We start from the raw sequence: 23,867 nt of genomic DNA on the forward strand, positions 1-23,867 counted from the left end.
AGTGCGCAGAATGTACCATCACAACCAGAAAACCCCCACCCAACTTTAGTCATTTATGTGTTTAGGACTTTGAATAATGTATCAGGACACCTCTCCTCCCGAAACTGACCTATCTTTCGGCCACCTCTTTGGATTCTTTTTAGGAGCAGCGAGGTATTTTTTTTTTTTTTAATGTTTTTTTTTTTTTGCCCTGAGCTGTCTCCTTTCCAAAAAAAAAAAAAAAAAACTAGCAATCAACCAGGCTGTACAATTACCGTTGGTGTTTCCTCGTGACCTGACATTAAGTCTTATTCTTTTTTCTTTTTTCGTTCTTTCTTTCTGTCTGTTTGTCTCGGTTTGTCTCTCTGTCTGTCTGCCTGCCTGTCTGTCTGTCTGCCTGCCTGCCTGTCTCTCTGTCTGTCTGCCTGCCTGTCTGTCTGTCTGCCTGCCTGTCTGTCTGTCTGTCTGTCTGTCTGTCATAAGAGGATGGTGATAGGAAGAGATGTAGAAAGAGACAACAGGTAAGGGTCTTGTCTCCGGTAATTCTAAAATGAGGTGTGTGTGCGTGTCCCCTGTTGTTTGCATGTTAAAAAGACAAACATATCAAACAGAACGGCAGAATATGGACGAGGTGATAGACAGATTGGCAAACTAACAAATTCTCAGTCACGACAACTCCTTCCAAAAGCTGAAAAGGAGATTAATCGTGTTTTTATGCCTTCTTTTTCAAGTTCATGGTTTGGATCTTCGTCAGAGTACCACCAGGCTCATTAAACTACCCCTGGAAATACGCCTGAGAATACCAACCTTACTATACTCTTCTTCCCTCCCTCTTCTCCTCTCTAACTTCTCCCTAACTACTCTTAAACTCCCTAACATTTCTCTTCTACTAACTCAACGCTTCTCTCTATCCCTATTGTTCTACTCCCTAACTCTATTATGCTACTAACTTCTCCCTAACTACTCTTATTCTCCCTAACATTTCTCTTCTACTAACTCAACTCTTCTCTCTAACCCTATTTTTCTACTCCCTAACTCTACTATTCTACTAACTTCTCCCTAACTACTCTTATTCTCCCTAACATTTCTCTTCTACTAACTCAACTCTTCTCTCTAACCCTATTTTTCTACTCCCTAACTCTACTATTCTACTAACTTCTCCCTAACTACTCTTCTCTCACGCGCTTTTCTTTTTCTTTTTTTTCTTCCAAACCACTTTTAAATCGTCTTATTCTTATTCTTATTCTTATTCGTCTTCTTCATCTTTTCTTCTTCTTCTTCTTCTTATTCTTATTCTTCTTCTTCTTCTTTTTCTACTCCATAACTCGACTCTTCCACTAACTAAATAACTACTAAATGACTCTACCTTTCTCCTCTCCTCATTTCCCTCAGGCTCCTCGAGGACATAAGTGGTGACAGCGGTGGGTTCGCGCGCTACATGCAACGCGGTACAGCCACCCCCGCGCAGATCACCGACTTCTTCAGCGAGATCGCGAAGCCTCTGATGGCGGACGTGGACATCAGCTACCCGGCCGACGAAGTGGACCCGGGCAACGTTGTGAAGTCAGGGATGTCCAACTACTATTCTGGAGGAGAGGTGAGGAGGAGGGGGGGGAGAGAGAGAGAGAGGGAGGGGGAGCATTTAGTCTATTACATACTGGTAAACACTTTATTTTTCTTCATCATTCCTTGTTTTGATTGATGGGACTGAGGTTAGTGTTTTCTTCTTTATTATTTTTGTTATTTTCTTCTTGTTCTTGTTTTCTTCTTCATCATCATCATCATCATCACCTTTTTTTCTCTTTTTTCTTTTTTTATTTCTTCCTCGTCCTCTACAATAACTATTACTGCGTCTTTTCTTCTCTTTCTTCCTCTTCTTCTTTTTCTTCTCCTTTTTCTTCATTTTCTTCATCTTTTTCTTCCTCTTCTTGTTCTTCTTCATCGTCATCATCTTACTATTCTTTTCTTTCTCTTTCTTCTTCTTCCTCTAAATCCACCATCACCACCAAACCACCACCACCACCACCACTCCCTTCAGATCGTCGTGGTGGGCAGGCTTCGTCCGGGAATTAACCGCGCGGGCCCCACCGTGAGCGCGCGCGGCAGGGACGGCCCTCACCAGCTGGCCGCCACGCGCATGGACTCCCGCGACCCCTTCTTCGCCTCCGTCAGGGAAAACTACATCGCTAGAATATGGGCGTACCTCATGTTACAGGTAGGTTAAGGGGAAGGTATTGGAAGTGTTTTTTGCCATGATATTAACTTCTCTAGGTATATTTTAAGTTATAAGTAATATATATGTTTATGTACGAAAGAGGAAAGTGTATATAGACCCTCTTCATTAAATAAGAGGAAGTTCAAGGCCGTTCACTTGACGATATTAAGTCTGAAAGTGAAAGTTGCACACGATTTTCTATTCTAGCTCATCCCTGTGCTGTCCAAATCCCTTATGCAAGAGTCAAGCAGTCTTCATTCTTTCATCCCTTTCGCTGGTCAACTCTGAGACAGCCTTCTTTTGTCTGTATATTTTCTTCCTGCCCACGACTAATCTAGTTCATCCCTGTGCTATCCAGATCCCTTATACAGGAGTTAAGCAGTCTTTATTCTTTCATCTGTGTATTTGCCTGCCTACGACAATTCTAGCTCATCCCTGTGCTATCCAGATCCCTTATGCAAGAGTTAAGCAGTCTTTATTCTTTCATCTGTGTATTTGCCTGCCTACGACAATTCTAGCTCATCCCTTTGCTATCCAGATCCCTTATGCAAGAGTTAAGCAGTCTTCATTCTTTCATCTGTGTATTCTCCTGCTTATGACTTCGCTCGACCTCTACTTTTCTTTTGCAGGAACAGCACATGGTAGTTTTTTTTATGAGCTGTTTCCATTGCTGTAAAAAAAATGATAAAGATAAGTTTATAATTGTCCATCCCTTCCCACAGAACCTGCTGGCCAAGGCTGCAATGCCTGAAAACGCCAACAACACCCAGCACCTCCAGACCAAGGCGCTCGAGATTGCCATGAAGGTGAGTCGTAAATGTGATAGTATACTTTTTGCGTCTTTTCATTCAGCTTTCCATTAGATTTGTGTTATTCCAGTTTGATTTTCTTTTATTGTATCAAAAGACATTATTCTTCACGTTATTCCAGTTTACATTCCCATTCTCTTCCCAATAACTCAATCATTTGTATTTATTCCAGTGCAGATTTTTATTACTGTGCCTCTCTCTTCTTCTTCCTCTAATGTCAATATTGCTATGTCTTCTTCTTTTTCTTCTTCTTCAGTTCAGTTTCCATTTTCATTTCAATAACTAGATCATTTGTATTTATTCCAGTGCAGATTTTCATTACTGTGCCTTTCTCTTCTTCTTCCTCTAATGTCAATATTGCTATGTCTTCTTTTTCTTCTTCTTCTTCAGTTCAGTTTCCATTCTCATTTCAATAACTAGATCATTTGTATTTATTCCAGTGCAGATTTTCATTACTGTGCCTCCCTCTTCTTCTTCCTCTGATGCCAATATTACTACGTCTCCTTCTTCTTTTTCTTCTTCTTCCTCAGTTCAGTTTCCATTCTCATTTCAATAACTAGATCATTTGTATTTATTCCAGTGCAGATTTTCATTACTGTGCCTCTCTCTTCTTCTTCCTCTGATGCCAATATTACTACGTCTCCTTCTTCTTTTTCTTCTTCTTCCTCAGTTCAGTTTCCATTCTCTTTTCAATAACTAGATCATTTGTATTTATTCCAGTGCAGATTTTCATTACTGTGCCTCCCTCTTCTTCTTCCTTTAATGCCAATATTACTACGTCTCCTTCTTCTTTTTCTTCTTCTTCTTCAGTTCAGTTTCCATTTTCATTTCAATAACTAGATCATTTGTATTTATTCCAGTGCAGATTTTCATTACTGTGCCTCCCTCTTCTTCCTCCTTTAATGCCAATATTACTACGTCTCCTTCTTCTTTTTCTTCTTCTTCAGTTCAGTTTCCATTCTCTTTTCAATAACTAGATCATTTATTTTTACTCCAGTGCAGATTTCCATTACTGTGCCTTTTCTCCTTTTTCTTCTTCTAATGTCAATATTACGACGTCTCCCTTTTCTTTTTCTTCTTCTTCAGTTTCCATTCTCAGTTCAATAATTAGATCATTCATTTCCATTTCATTCATTTCCATTTCATTTTCATTTTCGTTTCATTTTCATTCCATTCCATTCCATTCATTTTCATTTCAGTTTCCATTCTCAGTTCAATAATTAGATCATTCATTTCCATTTCATTCATTTCCATTTCATTTTCATTTTCGTTTCATTTTCATTCCATTCCATTTCATTCATTTTCATTTCAGTTTCCATTCTCATTTCAATAACTAGATCATTCATTTTCATTTCATTCATTTCCATTTCATTCATTTCCATTTCATTTTCATTTTCGTTTCATTTTCATTCCATTCCATTCATTTTCATTTCAGTTTCCATTCTCATATCAATAACTAGATCATTCATTTTCACTCCAGTGCAGCTTTCCATAAACATGATTGCCTTTTTCCAGTTCAACTTCGTGAGTCCACTGACCTCCCTCGTGGTGGTGTACCCTCACGACAACCACCTCCTGCTGACCCTGCCCGGAGCTCCACACAGCCTGCTCGGGGACACACAGCCTGCCTATGTCACCCTGCCTGATAGCCCTCGCCTCGGCAGGAGTAACAGGCAGACCTACGGTAAGGCGCTTGTTGAGGTGTCTTGCCTTTGAGTGTGAAGGAGCAGCTGTTTCGTTTAGTTCTGTCTATTGATTGTCTTTTGTTTTTAGGATTATACCAGCAATCACAGCCTTCTTTTTCCTATCCCTATTGTTATTGTTATTCTTGTTCTAATCTTCCTACTTTACTTCTTATTTTACTTTCTTTATTATTACTACCACTACCACCATCGTTTTGTCCATCATCTGTTTTGTGTTCTGAAAATATAGTAGTGTTTGCAATATTTAGACACCTTAACTTCCAGCCAGTGTAGGAACTAAATATATATGTTGAAAAGAAGAAAAAGAGAAAAAAATTGTGTTATGTAAATCTATGTTAATCAATATGTGTGTTGAAAAAGAGGAAAAGAAGAAAAGGGAGAGAGAAAAAGTGTGTTATGTAAATCAATATGTGTGTTGAAAAAGAAGAAAAGAAAAGGGAGAGAAAAATTGTGTTATGTAAATCTATGTAAATCAGTATGGGTGTTGAAAAAAGAAAAGACGAATAAGGAGAGAGAAAAAGTGTGTTATGTAAATCTCCGTAAATCAACAAGTTTGCCGAAAAAGAAGAATAGAGGAAAGAGGAGAGAGAAATGTGTCATGTGTTTTCAATTATGTCTCCTAATAGCTTTCACAGTCTTCAGCACTTTACCATTCTTTAGGCTCATGTGTTTCAGTGTGTGTGTGTGTAAGAGAGCATCTGGCTGTGAGGAGGTCAGGAGGGGGCCTTCAGTCACCCCAGCCACGAGTGAAAGCTTTGTTTGAACACCAGTTGCTTCTTTTCACAAGGGAGACAAGGGGATGAGTTTTTGCTTGCAGTGTTCATCAGCAGGGACTTTTATAGACAGTGTCAGGTCCATTAAACTTTCCCCTTCCCTCCCACACCACCCCACATGGTCTGCCCCACATTTTTCCTCTTCCCTCACCCCACATATGACCTGCCTTACCTTACCTTACACTGCCTACCTAACTTTACTTTCCCCATACAACTTTCCCCTTCCCTCCCCCACCACCCCACATGGTCTACTCCACATTTTTCCTCTTCCCTCACCCCACATATGACCTGCCTTACCTAACCTTACACTGCCTACCTAACCTTACTTTCCCCATACAACTTTCCCCTTCCCTCCCCCACCACCCCACATGGCCTGCCCCACACTTTTCCCCTTCCCTCACCCGACATGACCTGCCTTCCCTTACTTTCCTTTCCCCCACGACCCTACACTGCCTACCTAACCTTACTTTCCCCATACAACTTTCCCCTCTCTCCCCCACTCCCCCCACATGACCTGCCCCACACTTCCTCTTCCCCACCCCACATATGACCTGCCTTACCTTACTTTCCTTTCCCCCACGACCCCATACTGCCTACCTAACCTTACTTTCCTTATACAACTTTCCCCTCTCTCCCCCACCACCCCACATGGCCTGCCCCACACTTTTCCTCTTCCCCACCCCACATATGACCTACCTTCCCTTACTTTCCTTTCCCCCATCACCCCACACTGCCTACCTAACCTTACCTTCCTCATACACAACCACCCCTACTCTTCACATCCTACCCCACACTTTCCACTCCCCAACCATCCCATTTGATCTCCCCCACATTTTTCCCCTCCCCAACCACTTCCACATTATTTAGGAGCAGTAAGTAGCGGGCGTTTTTTTCCATTATTGTTTTTTTTGTTTTGTTTTGTTTTTTTACGCCCTTGCACTGTCTCCTCTGCTAAAAAAAACAAAAAAAAAAACAGCCTGACAAACCACACTTTTTCCTCCCCTCCCAAACACTTGACCTGCCTAACCTTACTGTCTTTCCCCTCTCCTCCTCCCACACATGACCTCTCCAACCCCCCCCACCCCCCAAACCTACATCGCCTGACCCACACTTGACCTCCCTAACCTTATTTTTCCCTCTCCTCCCCCCCCCCACACACATGACCTCTCCAACCTTGCTTTCCTCTCCCCCACCAAACCTACATAGCCTGACCCACACTTTCCCCTCCCCAACCACTCCAAACTGCCTTCCTAACCACACATTTTCCTCCCATCCCCTACACTTGACCTGCCTAACCATACTTTTCCTTCCCCATCATCCCCATACGGCCTGTTTAACCACACTTTTTCCTCCCCTTCCCCACACTTGACCTCCCTAACCATACTTTTCCTTCCCCATCATCCCCATACGGCCTGTTTAACCACACTTTTTCCTCCCCTTCCCCACACTTGAACTCCCTAACCTTACTTTTCCTTCCCCATCATCCCCATACGGCCTGTCCAACCACACTTTTTCCTCCCCTTCCCCACACTTGACCTCCCTAACCTTACTTTTCCTTCCCCAACATCCCCATACGGTCTGTCAAACCACACTTTCCCCTTCCCAATCACCCCACCCTCCCTTCCCATCCCATCCCATCCCATTCTCTTGCCTCCCTTACCCTCCTCTCCCTCACACTAACTGCCTAATGTCTCACCACACTCCTCTTCTGCCTTTCAACCACACTCTCCCTTCCTCCAAATTAACCACACCCTCCCCTCCCCACCACAGAGCCTTCCAAACCACACCCACTACACCCATTCTGCCCCTTCCTTCCCCACCACACTGTCTAATGTCACACCACACCCCTCTTCTCCCCCTCAGTGGATTTGGACCCCCACTTCTTGGTGCATACGCCGGGCCTGGATCTCCCCCTCTGCTTCAACTATCAGGGCCGCACCGGGGTCAGCGTACGACTCCTGCACGACCCTCAGTCTGGTAAGTGTGGGGTGTTTAAGGCTTTCCCGGTGTTGCTGTTTTATTTGTTAGTAAGTGGTTGTTTTAGTGATGTGTTAGGATGGTGATTTGGTGACTTAATTAGGAAGGGCAAGCAAAATAACCAATGAAATAAGTACGTAGCATTATTAAATTTTCTGTTTTATCAGCTTTTCTCTGTGACAAAACCAGTGATATAAGTATTCATGTGTTTAGAATTCTGATTTGGTGACTTAATTAGGAAGGGCAAGCAAAATAACCAATGAAATAAGTACGTAGCATTATTAAATTTTCTATATTATCATCTCTACACTGTGACAAAAGCAATTAAAAATGTATTCTTTAGGTATTTCGCAGTAACACTCAAGCATGCACTACCTTTTTTTTTTGTATTATTGTTGTTATTTTTAAAGGAGACAGTTATTTTGCGCATGTCCATGAACCTCTACATCTTCATAAAACTTTTCTTCAGCATTATCATTACACTGTGACCCGATTGATGAAATAGAGTTTGAGTAATTCACTGTATCACTCATTATCCAGTCCAAGGTCGGTATTATAAGACACACTCGCTTCTCACATCACCTATTTCTAAAGGTCAAAGAGGGGGTCAATCTGGTTCTAATGAATGTTCCTTTAGGTTCATGGTACAGAAGAAGACTCACACTACCACCAGGCTCATAAAACTACCCCTGGAAATGCCTTCAAAGCCCACGAAAGCCTTGTCAAAATGTGTTCTTGGGTTGCGATATGTCTTGTAAAACGACCCCAGTGCAGTCCAGTAGTCGGCGTGAGATTGCCTTTGTAACGGCTCCCACTTATCGTCCTTATTCTAGTTTTTTGATTATTGATTGGCGTTGTTTTGTCTTTTAGTCTTGGTGAGTTTTCGTTTTTCTTCTGCTCCAAATTTTTGTGATGTACCTTTTTTGTGTGATTGTTGTCTTATGCATGTCCTTCAACTTCCCCTTACGCCAGTCCCCTCAACTTCCCCTAACGCCAATCCCTTCAACTTCCCCTAACGCCAATCCCTTCAACTTCCCCTAACGCCAATCCCTTCAACTTCCCCTAACGCCAATCCCTTCAACTTCCCCTAACGCCAATCCCTTCAACTTCCCCTAACACCAATCCCTTCAACTTCCCCTAACGCCAGTCCCTTCAACTTCCCCTAACGCCAATCCCTTCAACTTTCCCTAACGCCAGTCCCTTCAACTTCCCCTAACGCCAATGCCTTCTACTTCCCCTTTCGCCATTCCCTTCAACTTCCCCTAACGCCAATCCCTTCAACTTCCCCTAACGCCAATCCCTTCAACTTCCCCTAACGCCAATCCCTTCAACTTCCCCTAACGCCAATCCCTTCAACTTCCCCTAACGCCAATCCCTTCAACTTCCCTTAACGCCAATCCCTTCAACTTCCCTTAACGCCAATCCCTTCAACTTCCCAAAACCCCAATCCCTTCAACTTCCCTAACGCCAATCCTTCAACTTCCCTAACGCCAATCCTTCAACTTCCCTAACGCCAATCCTTCAACTTCCCCTAACGCCAATCCTTCAACTTCCCCTAACGCCAATCCCTTCAACTTCCCCTAACGCCAATCCCTTCAACTTCCCCTAACGCCAATCCCTTCAACTTCCCCTAACGCCAGTCCCTTCAACTTCCCCTAACGCCAATCCCTTCAACTTCCCCTAACGCCAATCCCTTCAACTTCCCCTAACACCAATCCCTTCAACTTACCCTAACGCCAATCCTTCAACTTCCCTAACGCCAATCCTTCAACTTCCCCTAACGCCAATCCCTTCAACTTCCCTAACGCCAATCCTTCAACTTCCCCTAACACCAATCCCTTCAACTTCCCCTAACGCCAATCCCTTCAACTTCCCCTAACGCCAATCCCTTCAACTTCCCCTAACGCCAGTCCCTTCAACTTCCCCTAACGCCAATCCCTTCAACTTTCCCTAACGCCAGTCCCTTCAACTTCCCCTAACGCCAGTCCCTTCAACTTCCCCTAACGCCAATCCCTTCAACTTCCCCTAACGCCAGTCCCTTCAACTTCCCATAACGCCAGTCCCTTCAACTTCCCCTAACGCCAATCCCCTCAACTTCCCCTAGCGCCAATCCCTTCAACTTGCCCTAACGCCAATCCTTCAACTTCCCCTAACGCCAATCCCTTCAACTTCCCTAACGCCTATCCTTCAACTTCCCTAACGCCAATCCTTCAACTTCCCTAACGCCAATCCTTCAACTTCCCCTAACGCCAGTCCCTTCAACTTCCCCTAACGCCAGTCCCTACAACTTCCCTAACGCCAGTCCTTCAACTTCCCTAACGCCAATCCTTCAACTTCCCCTAACGCCAATCCCTTCAACTTCCCTTAACGCCAATCCCTTCAACTTCCCTTAACGCCAATCCCTTCAACTTCCCCTAACGCCAATCCCTTCAACTTCCCTTAACGCCAATCCCTTCAACTTCCCCTAACGCCAATCCCTTCAACTTCCCCTAACGCCAATCCCTTCAACTTCCCCTAACGCCAATCCCTTCAACTTCCCCTAACGCCAATCCCTTCAACTTCCCCTAACGCCAATCCCTTCAACTTCTCCTAACGCCAATCCCCTCAACTTCCCCTAACGCTAGTCCCTTCAACTTCCCCTAACGCCAATCCCCCACCCTTCCCGCAGGCATCGTCATCAACGGCCACGTGGCTTCGGTTCGTCAGCGCCCCAATATCAAGTTCTTCAGCCGGCTCTTCCTGCGCCTCGGCCCCGTGAACCTGACCGTGACGCCGGAGATGCTGCAAGTGGACTGCCTTGGCGATGATGGCTCCCCGCAGGTCAGTGTTCGGCTCTCAGTGTCTTGATGGTGTGAAGAAAGAGATATTTTACGTGTTCTTGAGAATCGTTTCCCTCCACTATTCGGTAAAGAAGAGACGGTTTTTTTTTAGTATATTGTCGAGTATCAATTCATCTTTCAGGTATTGGGGAGATACACTTTTTTAATACGAATTGGATTGAATTGAAATATTTATTGTTGGAAAATACAACAAAGGGGAATGCCGTTTAATACGAGATGCTGAAAATAGAAAGGGCAGACTCGCAACCAGAAAATAGCAGTATGTATTTTGGCATTTTTAGGTACCACCGTAAGTTAACTAATTAGGTGTCTGTGTTTAGAATGAGTGAGTTTGCTCTTTGTTATTGAAAAGAGCAGGTATAGAAGACAATTTTTTCTGGCTTCCATCCTTGGTGTTTTCTCAATACCACCTCAAGAAAACAGTACCATTTTAGACACCACCATAAGAGTGCTCCTTTCTTCTATGTCAAGTGATGGTAAGTTTGCATTTTGTAAGTGAAAAGAATGGGTAGAGAAGGCAAATTTATCTGGCTTCCTTAATTCCTTGGTGTCTTCTCCCTTTCTATTTTCAACGCCTCGTATATTGTCAAGCACCAAATCATCACCCAGGTCGACACTGTGGTGAAGTCCCTGTGGCCGTTCTACAAGCAAAACGGACGGAAGTACAAACGACACACCTATCGAAAGGACAAGGCGGCCAAGAGGAGAAGGACGAACCACCACCAGCACCAGAGGAACGCCATCCACAACAACGAGGTGACGGGCCCTGACTCCCACCCACGCCCCCTCCACGCCCCCTACACCCATGACGCTTACTACTCCTACAGCAATGGGAATGGGTCGAGAGGGGGAGCGAGACACATGGATCATCGAGTTCAGGACTGCAGTGTCAATACCAGCTGGGAGGAAGGTGTTGGGAGAATGTAAGCCCTTGTTACTTAATCTCGTATTCTTAAACATATCTGCCCCTCAGTTCCCCTGTTTGAAAAGCCTCTCGTAAATGTTACTGGGATTTTCATGGACTGCTTTGTGATGCCAGTGATGGTTTTACATGACTTCTGAGCCTTGAATGGAAAAAAACACCCAAGAAAAAACAGTTAATATTTTCTGTGGCCTTGGGAAATAGTTGTGATGGTAGACTGATATGTTTAAGAAATGGGATCTTAGTATTCAGCGATGGAATGCTCAAACTAGAATACCAAGCTAATATTAAGTGTACCAAGAAAGTTTAGAAAGTTCAGTGTACTCAGACTAGACCACCAAGCTAGTTTAACAGTATCAGCACATCTCTAATGATAATAATAATCCATGTCTACTGCCTTATATAAGTTTTGTTGACGTTTCAAGGGACAGTCACCTAAAACATAGTCACCTATTCCCTCCCCTCAGCTACGGCAATGTGATGGTGGTGCTGAGCAAGAAGAGGAGCCTGGACATCACCATTGGGGACGGCCTCGCGCACTTCACCATCAGGCGCTCCAGGAACAAGAAGGGACAAAGATTCCTCGGCTTCTACATCAAGGACCAGGAAATATTCTCACCACAGACGCACGGGATGATAGGTGAGTGTGTGTGTGTGTGTCATGTATTGCCTTCTGTGGTCATCAGGGATTGTTTGATGGTTGAAGAAACTGTCCACAAATTATTTTATATATACGTATACTTCATACTCAAGAACAGAGGACGTAAAATTATTAACAACAAAACCCTACAAGAAAAAATTAAGATGCATCACCCTATTTTAACGCAAGACAGAACAGCACCTTAGAATATAAGTAACAGACTCTTTTCACACACCCTTTGATCTGCTGCTCCTCACACTGATTATCCTCCTCCTCCTTCTCCTCTTAGGCCAGTTCATCTCTAAGCGAGTGAGGCGGATGCTGCCCAGTAAATCCCCCGACATCCAGACTCGTGCTGCTGGGGCTGGTGCTGCTGATGCGCCTGAGAGGTGGGTCTCATCTCGCCCTCTCTATAGATTAAGGTTACCATGACACACTGATTTTATTTTTTATTCATTTATCTATTTTCTTTCTAGCAGGAACACAGGATAATTATTACTTTAAAGCTAATTTCATGTATCTACTTTTTTCCCCCTTGAGCAGCGTCCTTTTCCGTAAACACACACATATATACACGCCCTGACACACCTCGCCTCCTCAGAGTGACGCTGGAGATGGTGCGCCGTGGCCATAGGAAGAAGATGTCGCGGGTATCAGGCGTCATGGGCAGCCGCTACTCCCTGATGGGCCGAACGAGGGTCAGGTGCATACAGGTCCACGCCAAGGGCACGGGCGGGGTGTTGGACGGCCAGCCCCGAGACTACCTTATTCCCTGCCTCCAGTGCTGAGGGGCGAGCATAGGAGACGAAGCTCCCATTTAAATTACCTAAGATTACCTTGTTCTCTGTCTCAAGTGCTGGACGAGGAGTGAAGAAGAATCCACTCCCTTGTAGCTGAGTTCTTGCAGTGACTTGAGTGATCGCTGAGGCTGCAATGGTCTTGGTGAGGTCATGTGTGTTATGGTGTATGGTGTAACGTGTGTGTGGTGGAGTTAGGTAATAGCATAATGTGTGTGTACGGTGTGAGGTTATGGTGTCCCAGGAAAGACTGCCCCCTCTATAGATCTTTAAGTCTACCCTCCAATGGACCCTGTAGGATGTGATACGTGACACTGTACCGTTGTTTATAAGGTTCTGTACTAGCTTTAAAAGGCGTATGTTCGTGTATGTGAATTATGAGTAGACTCGTGGTCGTGCTGAGACTGAGAGGGGAGGTACATAACACACACACACACACACATAATTCAAGTCTCTTAGTCTCCATAATCCCCAGAAGTCTTCAGTCTTCCCGTGTGGAGTTTAGAAGTGCCATTTAATAGGAGACTTATAATATGATGTCATTTCTCATGCATGATTTAGGATTTAACTCACTGCTGTCTGTCATCGTTCCTGGTCCTCGATGTGTCTGTGTAGCCGTCGATAGCAAACCCTTTTAGTTCAAATACGTGTCGATATAAAGTGTGTCATACGAGAGAGATATTCCGTGAAGTAGTAGTGTTGCTCAAAGTTGCACTCGGAATAGTCTCTTGCCAGTGTCGTGTTTCCGCAAGACCAGGAATGAGTCACAGCGTAATCCTTGATAGACGAAGTGGACACGAATCTCAAATATCTTGGTGGTGCTTTACATTTTCGTTCGTGTATTGATAGATTGATAAATACTTCCTGACTGATTGAAAGAATGATAGACTTCCTGACTGACTGACTGATTGACTTGATAGTACTTTAAATTTTCATTTGTGTATTGATAGGTCGATAGACAGATGGACTCACTGACTGATGCATGGATAGATGGATGAGAGGCTGAGTGAGTGACCAAATAAGTATGTGGATATAGTACTTCATTCTCTTGTATTAACCTAATCAGCAGTTAACGAATTGAAGTTATAGTGAATTAAAGCTGTTGTGCATGCCCCAGACTTTAAATGTGGCCAAAGTGTCTACAAACAAAATAGTGTCATAGACAAGTCAAACTTACATCCATAGCCACCAGTCATGTGTGTGTGAATGGACAGATGTACTGATGCTAGTATGAATGGACATTGCAGTGAATGGAAAAATATATGTGAGAATATGACTGATAAGAATGAATGAATGCAAGTAGAGTAGTGTTTCAGAGTAAAGACATGCTTAGAATCTTCGCTTGTTTGTACATATAATTTTACTTGCATTCACCACGGCCGTGAGTCAAGTACTAAGTGAGGGAGTTAGACGATCCTTGGAGGTGAAATTGCAACCATGAGGAGAGTATGGTGACGCCTTACACTTCTGTCGGCAATGTCGCTGAATATAATAAGCTTGGAAATGCTATCGGTACACCATTAAGAGGGACTAAGTTAAACCCATTCTATTCTTAAGATCTTGTAGGCATGAGTGATATGACCTTACAAATCCATGGAGTTTGTTCTAGAGTGTAATAATGTATAGTTTAATGTTTTTCTTCTTCAGAGACACTTACATGGGAAGTAAATCTGAGAAATCATATTACTCGACAGTTTGCCAGTGTGAGAATTGCTAGGCATGTGTGGTATGGCTCTACATATCCATATCATATACATATCTAAAGTATAATAATGTATAGTATCCTGTTTTTCATTATTTTTACATTCAGATAATCAACATATCTGAGAACTGACATTACTTGACAGCATAACAGTGTGAGATTCATAGTATATATTTGCCATAGAAAACACCCAATAGGTATAACTCACTCAGCTTTCAGTGTAGTATTTCCTCTTCCAACACAGTGCAAGATTAGCCGATGGAATGGTTCATGGTTCAATGGTTCAAACAGGCTTTTTTTTCTGTTGTTTCTTTTACTTTTCTTTTTTAATCAATGTACCTTCAGGATTTCATTATCAATACAGCTCTCATTAATTTTGCTGGTACACACAGTTTTCATTTTTTCTTTTCTTTCTTTTTACGCAATGAACTTTTAGGATTCCATTTCAGATACAGCTTTCGTTTTTTTTCTGTTTCAAATGTATGTTCATGTTTTCGTTTAAGTCATGGCGTATTGCTTTGCTGACCTGATATGTACTCCGTGTTGTGTTCGCGTTCAGGGTCAGTGAAACAATGACCCGCCCTCTGCCCTAGATGACCCTTAATATATTTGCATGACCTTGTGTTGTATATATTGTATTCTTTCCCCTCTCTAAGACATCCGACACTTACAGTAGGTTGACGAAGGTATGCACATCTGCCAGACTTTTCAGGACCTTTACAAAGCCTAAGCTCATCTATGTAGTTTTTTTCCCATTCACAGCACAGAGGCCTTGCAAAACTGTACCACCAGCCTCAGGAAACCACTCTTGGAAACCCTGGCAATTAACTTCCACAAGAGCCTTTTGAAATAGATAGGAGTAAGAGAGAGGGAGAGAGGAAGAGACAGAGTAGAGAGAGAAAAGAAGAAGGAAGGAATAGGTTGAATAGGAGGAGGAAGAGGAGGACAGTGTAGAAGAAGGAGAAGAGGAAGACAAGAGAGAAGGAAACTGAGAAGACGGAAGAGGAAGAAGAGGAACAAAGAGAAAGATAGCAATGAGAAGGAGAAGGAAATATAAAGGAAACAAGAGAAGAAGTATAGTCTTAGGTCGGTTTTCCTAGACGCTACCAACTCACACCAGGCTATGTAAGGGCCACAAAAGATCGATGTGAAATGCGTTCTCATGAGTGGTTTTTCAGAGTTCATAGTGCAGAAGCCTTGTCAATCTACCACCAGGCTCAAAATATCTACCCCCTGAAAAGGCCCACAACTCTCATACCAGGCTATGTAAGGGACAAAAAAGACGTGAAATGCGTTCTCATGAGTGGTTTTTCAGAGTTCATGGTACAGAAGCCTTGTCAATCTACCACCAGGCTCAAAATGTCTACCCCCTGAAAAGGCCCACAACTCTCACTCCAGGCTATGTAAGGGCCAAAAAAGACGTGAAATGCGTTCTCATGAGTGGTTTTTCAGAGTTCATAGTGCAGAAGCCTTGTCAATCTACCACCAGGTTCAAAATGTCTACCCCCTGAAAAGGCCCACAACTCTCACTCCAGGCTATGTAAGGGCCAAAAAAGACGTGAAATGCTTTCTCATGAGTGGTTTTTCAGAGTTCATGGTGCAGAAGCATTGTCAAACTACCACCAGGCTCAAAAATCTACCCCTGGAAAGGCCCACAACTCTCATACCAGGCTATGTAAGGGACTCCAGGCTATGTAAGGGACAAAAAAGACGTAAAATGCGTTCTCGGGAGTGGTTTTTCAGAGTTCATGGTACAGAAGCATTGACAAACTACCACCACGCTAAGAAAAACTACCCCTGGAAAGGCCCACAACTCTTAAAACCTTGTCAAATGTTCTCATGAGTAATTTTTTCAGAGTTCATGGCCTTGTCAAACTACCACCAGGCTAAAAAAACTACCCCTGGAAAGGCCCACAATTCTTACGACACCCATTTTTTTTATTTTATTTACAGGAAAGGAAGCAGTTTAAGGGCAACAAAAAAAAAAAAAAGATTGGAAAGAAAAAGCCCACTAATCGCTGCTCCTAAAAAAAAAAAGATAAATGTAAAGAGTGGCCAAGAGAGGTCAATTTCGGGTGGAGAGCCTTGCCAAATGTGCGTGAGCTTGGGTGATGAAATGTTTAAAAATATGTCCCCTTAAGACTTCGAAGGGTTTGATGATATAGATAATAAGGCGATAATAATAAGTCTTGGCCTGTGATGTGCATACGCTTAGAATTATGTGTTTTTATGTGTGTTTTTCAGCTGCCGACATTATTATTATTTTTTTTTCACGAGTAGATACGGTAAAGCCTCTTCATCCTTGTCTGCATTACTCTGCCCTTCATCTCTTCATACTTAATTAATTTACGGAATAAAAGAGTATATTCATGTTGTGTTTTGCTGCTGTCCCCTCCAACCAGAGAGAGAGAGAGAGAGGTGTGTATGAAATGTATGGTATAAGTTAGGTTAGGTAATGATAGAAACATGGAGAGAGAAAGAATGGGAGAGAGAGACAGACACAGACACACAGATAGATAGACAGAGAAATACACACACACACACACACACACACACACACACAGGAAAATACTATAAATACCATAAACTGCGTCCCTCCATACTATAACTCAAGCATCTAAACTCATTACCTACTACCCAAATCATGTATAAATAAACAGAATTAATGGTTTATACTCCCAAGCTCTACATCTCGAGAGAAGTAGGCTAACATTTAAATCTACCAATGTACCAAAACCAATCAACTGTGTATGAGAAAGAAGTAATAACATAAGAAGAAAAAAACATATTAGTCATACACAGAGCAGCTAAGGATTAAAATTAGTGAAAATAAGCAAGAATTTTATAGGTGACCCGTAACAAAGGCAGAATCCATAGTCATCAGTCAGTCTCCGCCGGGGTTGAGAGAGTGTCGAGTGGTATGGATAATTAACCCAAAATTCACCCTGTTCCCAGACTCCAGGATCTTAGCCACGGCAGGATATGTTAACGTAAGGATCCTCACACCTTTTGGAATAGACATTGTGGTGGAAAAACCCGTGTGGAAGGTCAGGGAGGGTAGGAAGTGTAGGACTCGAACCTTACCTGTCTCGAACACGTAATGGCGGACTTCATGTCGGTGTTCGTTTCCGCCTCACATCAATTATTTCCAAAGGCCATAAAGGAGGTTATTCACGTACTCATGAGTGTTGTTTTACGTTCACGGTACAGATGAAGGGTCAAACTACAATCAGGGTCACAAAACTATCTCTGAAAATGCCCACAACTCCTACGAAAGCCTTGTGAAATATGTATTTGGACGCCGAAATGTGAGAATTATGATCCTTCAGTAAGTCCCACGGCCTCTACCTCTGTGCAGTGACCTTGGTGGTGTGTTGTAAGCCTGGAAATGTGTGAAAATATGGGGCTGAGTGGATTATCAGTGATTGATCAACCCTACACCAGCCTTGACAAACCATTATTAATTAGGCTCATAACACTACCCATGGAAATAGTGACACAGTCTCCACGAAAGCCTCATCAGATGTGTATAGCCTGTTGTTGAAATGTTTGAAAATATGGATGTAAGTTAATGAATTGGCAATGAAATAGTGACCAACGTTATACCAAGAAGTAGGCTACACGGAGATAAGACATCGTTGAGGAAGAAACAATTAACAGTTGGGGTGAGTAAAAATTAAATTGTGGATGGAGAGTAGATGTGTACGTGTGTTTGTGCCAGAATCACCATTGGTAGGCGTTTCTTTGGTTATTCTTTTGAGATTTGAACTATTTTTTATGCTTGTATATTTTGAGATAATGGCCACAGCACGTAGACACAGACAAATAGACATATAGGCTACGTGTTAGATAGATACAAATATAGGCACGCTATCTATATCTATTATGAGCATTGTTACAACATAAAACCCAGGAATGATAATATATTGAAGCACATGAGAGAGAGAGAGAGAGAGAGAGAGAGAGAGAGAGAGATGAAGGAAGGGAAAGAATGAAGAGAGAGAGAGAGAGAGAGAGAGAGAGAGAGATGAAGGGAAGGGAAAGAATGAGAGAGAGAGAGAGATGAAGGGAAGGGGAAGAATGAGAGAGAGAGAGAGAGAGAGAGAGAGAGAGAGAGATGAAGGGAAGGTGAAAAAATGGAGAGAGAGAGAGAGAGAGAGAGAGAGAGAGAGAGAGAGAGAGAGAGAGAGAGAGAGAGAGAGAGAGAGATGAAGGGAAGGGGAAAGAATGAAGAGAGAGAGAGAGAGAGAGAGAGAGAGAGAGAGAGAGAGAGAGAGAGAGAGAGAGAGAGAGGTGGAAACTCTTCTCCGCGTCCCTGTCCTCCCTTGATGTACTTGCTTCGGCGGTACATATACTAAAATTGGAACGATACAGAGAAGATTAGCATGGCCCCTGCGCAAGGATGACACGCAAAATCGTGAAGCGTTCCACATTTTAGTCCGCACACCTTCACTACAGATACCCATGTCATTAAATACAAGGAAAGTTATACGGGTGTTTAGTTTTATGTTATTATGTAAAGTTGTGAGCGGGGTAGCGAGGAGCGGCAACCCAGCTACCTGCCAGGAGTTCTTTTGGTAGGAGTTCGAAACCCAGAGATCACATTATTTTATATTTTGTTTTTACCTCATTATTTCATTCTAGATTATGTATATGTGGTCTTATTTTTTCGCTAGAATTATATCCCTGGATGTAAAAACTGGGGCGATACCGGTATTCAAATATAAGCTATATACTTGGATCGAAATCGCCACGAGGAAGCTTATAAAAACTGGAAAATAAATAACAAGGAACTAGAACACCATTATAAGAAGAGGTATTTGATCACTAAGTTTTTGTTACCAATGGATGCTATACAGAGATTTACATAGATTTACATAGAAATTCAGACCACACAGACCCTATTATAAGGTCCAGACTAGTAGATGGTCCGTCCTTATACCCAAGTGAATTTATATTAATCAGATGGCACCAGAACTTTGCATTTCTACTTAAGCAAATATTAAGTTGAAGGAAGTGTCGGTCGAGCTTGTTTTTAAAGGAGTCAACCGCGTTGCACTGGACCACTAAAGGCGGGAGCTTATTCCATTCTCGCACTACAACGTTGGTGAAGGAAAAATTGGTGCAGTCAGAATTTACTCGTTTACACTTTAGTTTTGTGCCGTTATTTCTCGTTCGCATGTGTGAGAGAGAGAGAGAGAGAGAGGTGGAAACGTTTCTCCGCGTCCCTGTCCTCCCTTGATGTACTTGCTTCGGCGGTACATATACTAAAATTGGAACGATACAGAGAAGATTAGCATGGCCCCTGCGCAAGGATGACACGCAAAATCGTGAAGCGTTCCACATTTTGGGCCGCAGGGACATAGGCTTCTTTGTCAGTCACTTCAAGGCCAGGTGGGAATAGTGTGTCATACGTATTTCTTCACTAAACGTTTGTGGAGTGTGCCATGCGGGTGGGAGCGTGGACAGGATGGCGCTCGGGATCGTTCCCAGTTACAGGAACTCACTTTTTTTCTTCATTCTCATTACTAAAGTTTTGTGCGTTGTAGTTAAGAGATTCATGATGCGATAGTGTTATTGTTACTTGTTACATGTAGGATTTTACTGCAATAACCTCGTTGCTTAGAATTAATGGTTCTGCTAAACTTTACTAATTTCGATGTATACCGTATATTCAGTATAGAAGAGCCAGTTAGTGTGATATACTTCTGTGTACTATAATGCTTATAAATATATGCACATGGTAATTCATTGGTTTCAAGGATTTATGAAAATAACTAGGATTCCGCTCCCGACGTTTAATCAATATACCACGTTTTCTCCTGCTCTCTTACCGTAGAAAACGGATGGGAAAAGCAGGTGAATATTGAACCTGATTGTCCCTTCACGCCTCTGCCATGGCCTTCCTAGAGGATTTTAATCTTATTGGGCAAAGATTCAGGGATTTTAAAATAATATTCTAGGATACTGACGCAATCGTCCTAAGCAAAAATAAGTATTTGTCCGTTTTTAAGCAAACATAAAGTAAAGCTCAAGAATTCTGTTAGCCATCAGAGTCGTTTGTGAATGAAGTATTCGAAAGTATAATATCACATACTAAAACAGTAATGAGTATGGGGATATGTGACGCTTCCTTGAGTGGACAAAACTTACAGAACGCATCTCACGAATACAATAAATGAAATACTAAAATCGGTCATGCCAGACGTTACAATTTAAGTTTGTGACAAGTGAAAAGGATGTCGCTAGGGTGTCAGTGACCATTATTCACCCTAGTATCTTACAGGTGAAGCACGGTATAAGGCTGGCTGAACCAACCCCACGTGTTGGCATATCACTCGTGTTATGCATCATGGGTCTTTGGAGAATGGGTTGGGATCAATGATTAAGTTTGTGAAAAAGATGTCTATAGGCTGCCAGTGACCATTACTCACCATCATATTTTACAGGTGAAGTGTAAGGCTAACTTGAATGAAGCCCACATTTGTTGGCCCACTCATGTTTGCATATCTTGGTTATATGGTTATTAAAAGAAAAAAAAAAAGTAAAAGAACCAGGTTCGCCTGTGTTGGCAAGGCTACTACGGGCCGCCCACTCACGGGCGCGATCCCACTACTGCTCGACACGGGTGCTTTTGGCTGCTGGGTTTCCCCCCTGGCCCGGTTCACACCTCCTTAGGCAACCTGGACGCCCCCAGCTCCCCAGGGGCGGCCATATTGATGCCGAGCTTAGTGCGGACGCCCACTCAACATGGGGAGTCCCGCAGCAGTGATCCTCACCTCAAGCCGTCCTCTGGCTCAGGCCTCCGAGTCGCCGGATTACAAGGTTGCGCCACCAACCCCAGCCGAGAGAAGATGCTTTGGAACGAAATTTAAGTTACCTGCTAGTATTTCTTGATACAGCAAGTTTGTAAGCTCCCTAACTAAACACAAAGTACTACGAAAATTTCTTAAATAGTGTTTGAAGATGATATAAAAAGAAGGAAACTATAGAAAACACAGGGAATCTCATTAATATATATATATATATATATATATATATATATATATATATATATATATATATATATATATATATATATATATATATATATATATATACCTGGTGTTGAGTAGAAATTTACGGATCATTGTGGAGAATACCTATAGCTTGGTTTGGGCGCTGACAATGACTCGGTGTTGGACTGTACAAAGTAACATCATATGGGATAATTGGAACAACTTTGATAAAATCGATGCTATGGACTACATTTTAGCACCGGGCCCATCCTACGGTGTTGTGTATCAATACCTATAGCCCCGATTTTGCTGGTTAAACACTGATTGCTGGATGTCCTCTTGCAATGTTTTGGAAGGCTGCCTTATTTTGGTCGGAATCCGCTCTCAAACGCCATCAGCATGTGGGTTTTGAGCGTTTTTAATCTTCATGAAGGAGTTGAATTTCTTGGCTTTTCTCTTCTGCATGATATCAGACATACAGACAAGACAGAAAACAATTTGATTGCTGCCCAGGGAGGGAGGAGCAACGGTCCCATGGTGTAATGGTTAGCACTCTGGACTTTGAATCCAGCGATCCGAGTTCGAATCTCGGTGGGACCTCGTTTTGCTTGCTATCGATGAGAATACTCGGTCGATGACCCCTCCCAGGGCCTGTCGGCTCTGTAACCTTGTGGTGGCCATGAAGGGGCCAGCAGGACACCGTGAACGTTTTGGGTTATAAAGGAACACCCAATAATCCTGCGCTTGCACATTATACATTCTTTGTTCTCACCAATGACTTAGACTAGAGTTAGCATATCCGTTGATTAGCTAAGGAGGTAAATAACTTATATGGAAGACCTGCGGCTGGCGGCACATCAATAGACTGGGCGGAAGAAGTAATGAGCCAAGTAGATCATCGATTGATTTTGGAGACCTTGCTTCCTTCAAGCTTGGAGACCTTGTCTCATTGTTTTTCAGTTCAAGGTCTGGTCCAATGTAAGGTGTATTAGTTTCCCTCAATGGTGTTTAGTTAATTACAAGCGGCGACCTCGAACAAGCGGTCCCATGGTGTAATGGTTAGCACTCTGGACTCTGAATCCAGCAATCCGAGTTCGAGTCTCGGTGGGACCTTGTGGTGGACTTCGTTTTGCTCTTAGTATATAGCCTTTTCCGGCGACATTTTAGCTTCAGTTGATGTTAATGTATGGTAAAGGGCAGTATATATAATGGAAAGGTTTATTTGGGTCTTGGTTTGTTAATCGATTGCATATCACACATTTCTTATATCATCTTTGTATTCGGTATTTTTTTTTTTTTAGGAAGAAGGGACAGAATTGAGGAATGATAATGGCGTGACTCGTTGCTAGACATGCATAGTAGTAATCATCATTGCACGGCGCTTCAGCCTACACTAGTAAATGACATGAAGAAGGAGTAGGTGCCAGGTATCCCACCTTTACCTGCCTGCACCTGCTGACAGATAGCACGGAATACCTCGCACCTGCCAACGCTGCCTCGTTACCCCGTTAAGGTTTCGTTAGTGAGTGTTGCAGAGGCTCATCGCTCACATTATAGTTTTGTTGCATCCCTATATTTGTTATATCCTAAGTTTCGATTCTTGGCATCAGGGCCTCGTGGCGCAATGGTAGCGCGTCTGACTCCAGATCAGAAGGCTGGGTGTTCGAGTCACTCCGGGGTCATGTGTTTTACATCCTTACCTTAGAAAATTTATGCTTTTAGTGTTCAAAATTGGAACTTTACCTAAAATTATGAATCCCACTTGAGACTTGAGCTGCTCCGATTATAGATAACATTTCCTTGCAACATAAGGTTTGCCCCCTGTGAGGTTTGAACTCACGACCCCTGGTTTACGAGACCAGTGCTCTACCACTGAGCTAAGGAGGCTAACGAACGGGGAAGTAGTGAGAAAATAAAATAATTTTCTTCACTTTCGTGGTGGTTATGTAGGGATAGTCTTATTATCTGTGCTATTGTCATATCCCAGCTCTGACTATTGGAGGTGTTCCCCCTTAGGCACACGGGAAGGGTGTGCACCTGGCCCATTAGCTCACCCATCCCTACCTGATCCCCTGCCCTGCTCGACGCCCCCAAGGGTTCACTTTATAATCCCCGAAGGCATTTTGTCAAACACCTGCACGTGTTTTGCAATGCCTATGTTTGCCTCTGATTCCCAAGGCCTTGATCAGGATACCTTTTCCATTGGGCCCACGCGTTGTAACAAGGCAGTAATGTTACCTGCGCGGTGTGTCCGGAACAGTGGACTTTGCAGCATCAGTGTTATAGAGTTTAGGATTCCCGAGTGTCATAGCTTTTATATCTAGCTTTAATTTTTATGCCGTAATCAAACTTATTAATAAAATTTATTAGAGTAGACACATCGTCGGATTCTACCGAGGGGGTGTAGCTCAGTGGTAGAGCGTTCGCTTTGCATGTGAAAGGCCCCGGGTTCGATCCCCGGCACCTCCACTGAAGTTGGATCTTTCCTTTTATTTATCATTGTTTTTTTCAA

At 42.9% G+C, this 23,867-nt stretch overlaps 1 protein-coding gene, 1 long non-coding RNA gene and 7 other non-coding genes across 9 annotated transcripts in view; 8 read left to right on the forward strand and 1 right to left on the reverse strand.

The window, feature by feature from the left end:
* LOC126996883 (inter-alpha-trypsin inhibitor heavy chain H3-like) overlaps nt 1-14,986 on the forward strand; it is a 142,362-nt gene extending 127,376 nt beyond the window's left edge. Inside the window, exons 11-20 of the mRNA XM_050857802.1 lie at nt 1,372-1,576; nt 2,018-2,194; nt 2,917-3,000; nt 4,519-4,687; nt 7,343-7,456; nt 10,125-10,276; nt 10,906-11,219; nt 11,686-11,858; nt 12,148-12,247; nt 12,460-14,986. Coding sequence (XP_050713759.1) covers nt 1,372-1,576; nt 2,018-2,194; nt 2,917-3,000; nt 4,519-4,687; nt 7,343-7,456; nt 10,125-10,276; nt 10,906-11,219; nt 11,686-11,858; nt 12,148-12,247; nt 12,460-12,646 — 1,675 coding nt within the window. The 3' untranslated portion in view covers nt 12,647-14,986. The remainder of the gene's footprint in view (nt 1-1,371; nt 1,577-2,017; nt 2,195-2,916; nt 3,001-4,518; nt 4,688-7,342; nt 7,457-10,124; nt 10,277-10,905; nt 11,220-11,685; nt 11,859-12,147; nt 12,248-12,459) is intronic.
* A 2,260-nt stretch (nt 14,987-17,246) lies between these two features.
* Nucleotides 17,247-17,935, forward strand: LOC126996886 (uncharacterized). Its single transcript, XR_007751705.1, has 2 exons — nt 17,247-17,347; nt 17,568-17,935. It is a non-coding gene; the product is annotated as an uncharacterized LOC126996886 (long non-coding RNA).
* Nucleotides 17,936-18,687: 752 nt separating this feature from the next.
* On the forward strand, nt 18,688-18,794 carry LOC126997212 (U6 spliceosomal RNA). Its single transcript, XR_007751953.1, has one exon. It is a non-coding gene; the product is annotated as a U6 spliceosomal RNA (small nuclear RNA).
* An 806-nt stretch (nt 18,795-19,600) lies between these two features.
* Nucleotides 19,601-19,707, forward strand: LOC126997213 (U6 spliceosomal RNA). Its single transcript, XR_007751954.1, has one exon. It is a non-coding gene; the product is annotated as a U6 spliceosomal RNA (small nuclear RNA).
* Nucleotides 19,708-21,883: 2,176 nt separating this feature from the next.
* On the forward strand, nt 21,884-21,955 carry Trnaq-uug (transfer RNA glutamine (anticodon UUG)). The gene has a single exon. It is a non-coding gene; the product is annotated as a tRNA-Gln (tRNA).
* Nucleotides 21,956-22,396: 441 nt separating this feature from the next.
* On the forward strand, nt 22,397-22,468 carry Trnaq-cug (transfer RNA glutamine (anticodon CUG)). Its single transcript has one exon. It is a non-coding gene; the product is annotated as a tRNA-Gln (tRNA).
* Nucleotides 22,469-22,965: 497 nt separating this feature from the next.
* Nucleotides 22,966-23,037, forward strand: Trnaw-cca (transfer RNA tryptophan (anticodon CCA)). The gene has a single exon. It is a non-coding gene; the product is annotated as a tRNA-Trp (tRNA).
* A 133-nt stretch (nt 23,038-23,170) lies between these two features.
* Trnat-cgu (transfer RNA threonine (anticodon CGU)) lies at nt 23,171-23,242 on the reverse strand. Its single transcript has one exon. It is a non-coding gene; the product is annotated as a tRNA-Thr (tRNA).
* Nucleotides 23,243-23,752: 510 nt separating this feature from the next.
* Nucleotides 23,753-23,824, forward strand: Trnaa-ugc (transfer RNA alanine (anticodon UGC)). Its single transcript has one exon. It is a non-coding gene; the product is annotated as a tRNA-Ala (tRNA).
* The last annotated feature ends 43 nt before the right edge of the window (nt 23,825-23,867 follow it).

This window comes from Eriocheir sinensis, chromosome 11, assembly GCF_024679095.1.
Source record: "Eriocheir sinensis breed Jianghai 21 chromosome 11, ASM2467909v1, whole genome shotgun sequence".
In the NCBI taxonomy this organism is placed as follows: Eukaryota; Metazoa; Arthropoda; class Malacostraca; order Decapoda; family Varunidae; genus Eriocheir; species Eriocheir sinensis.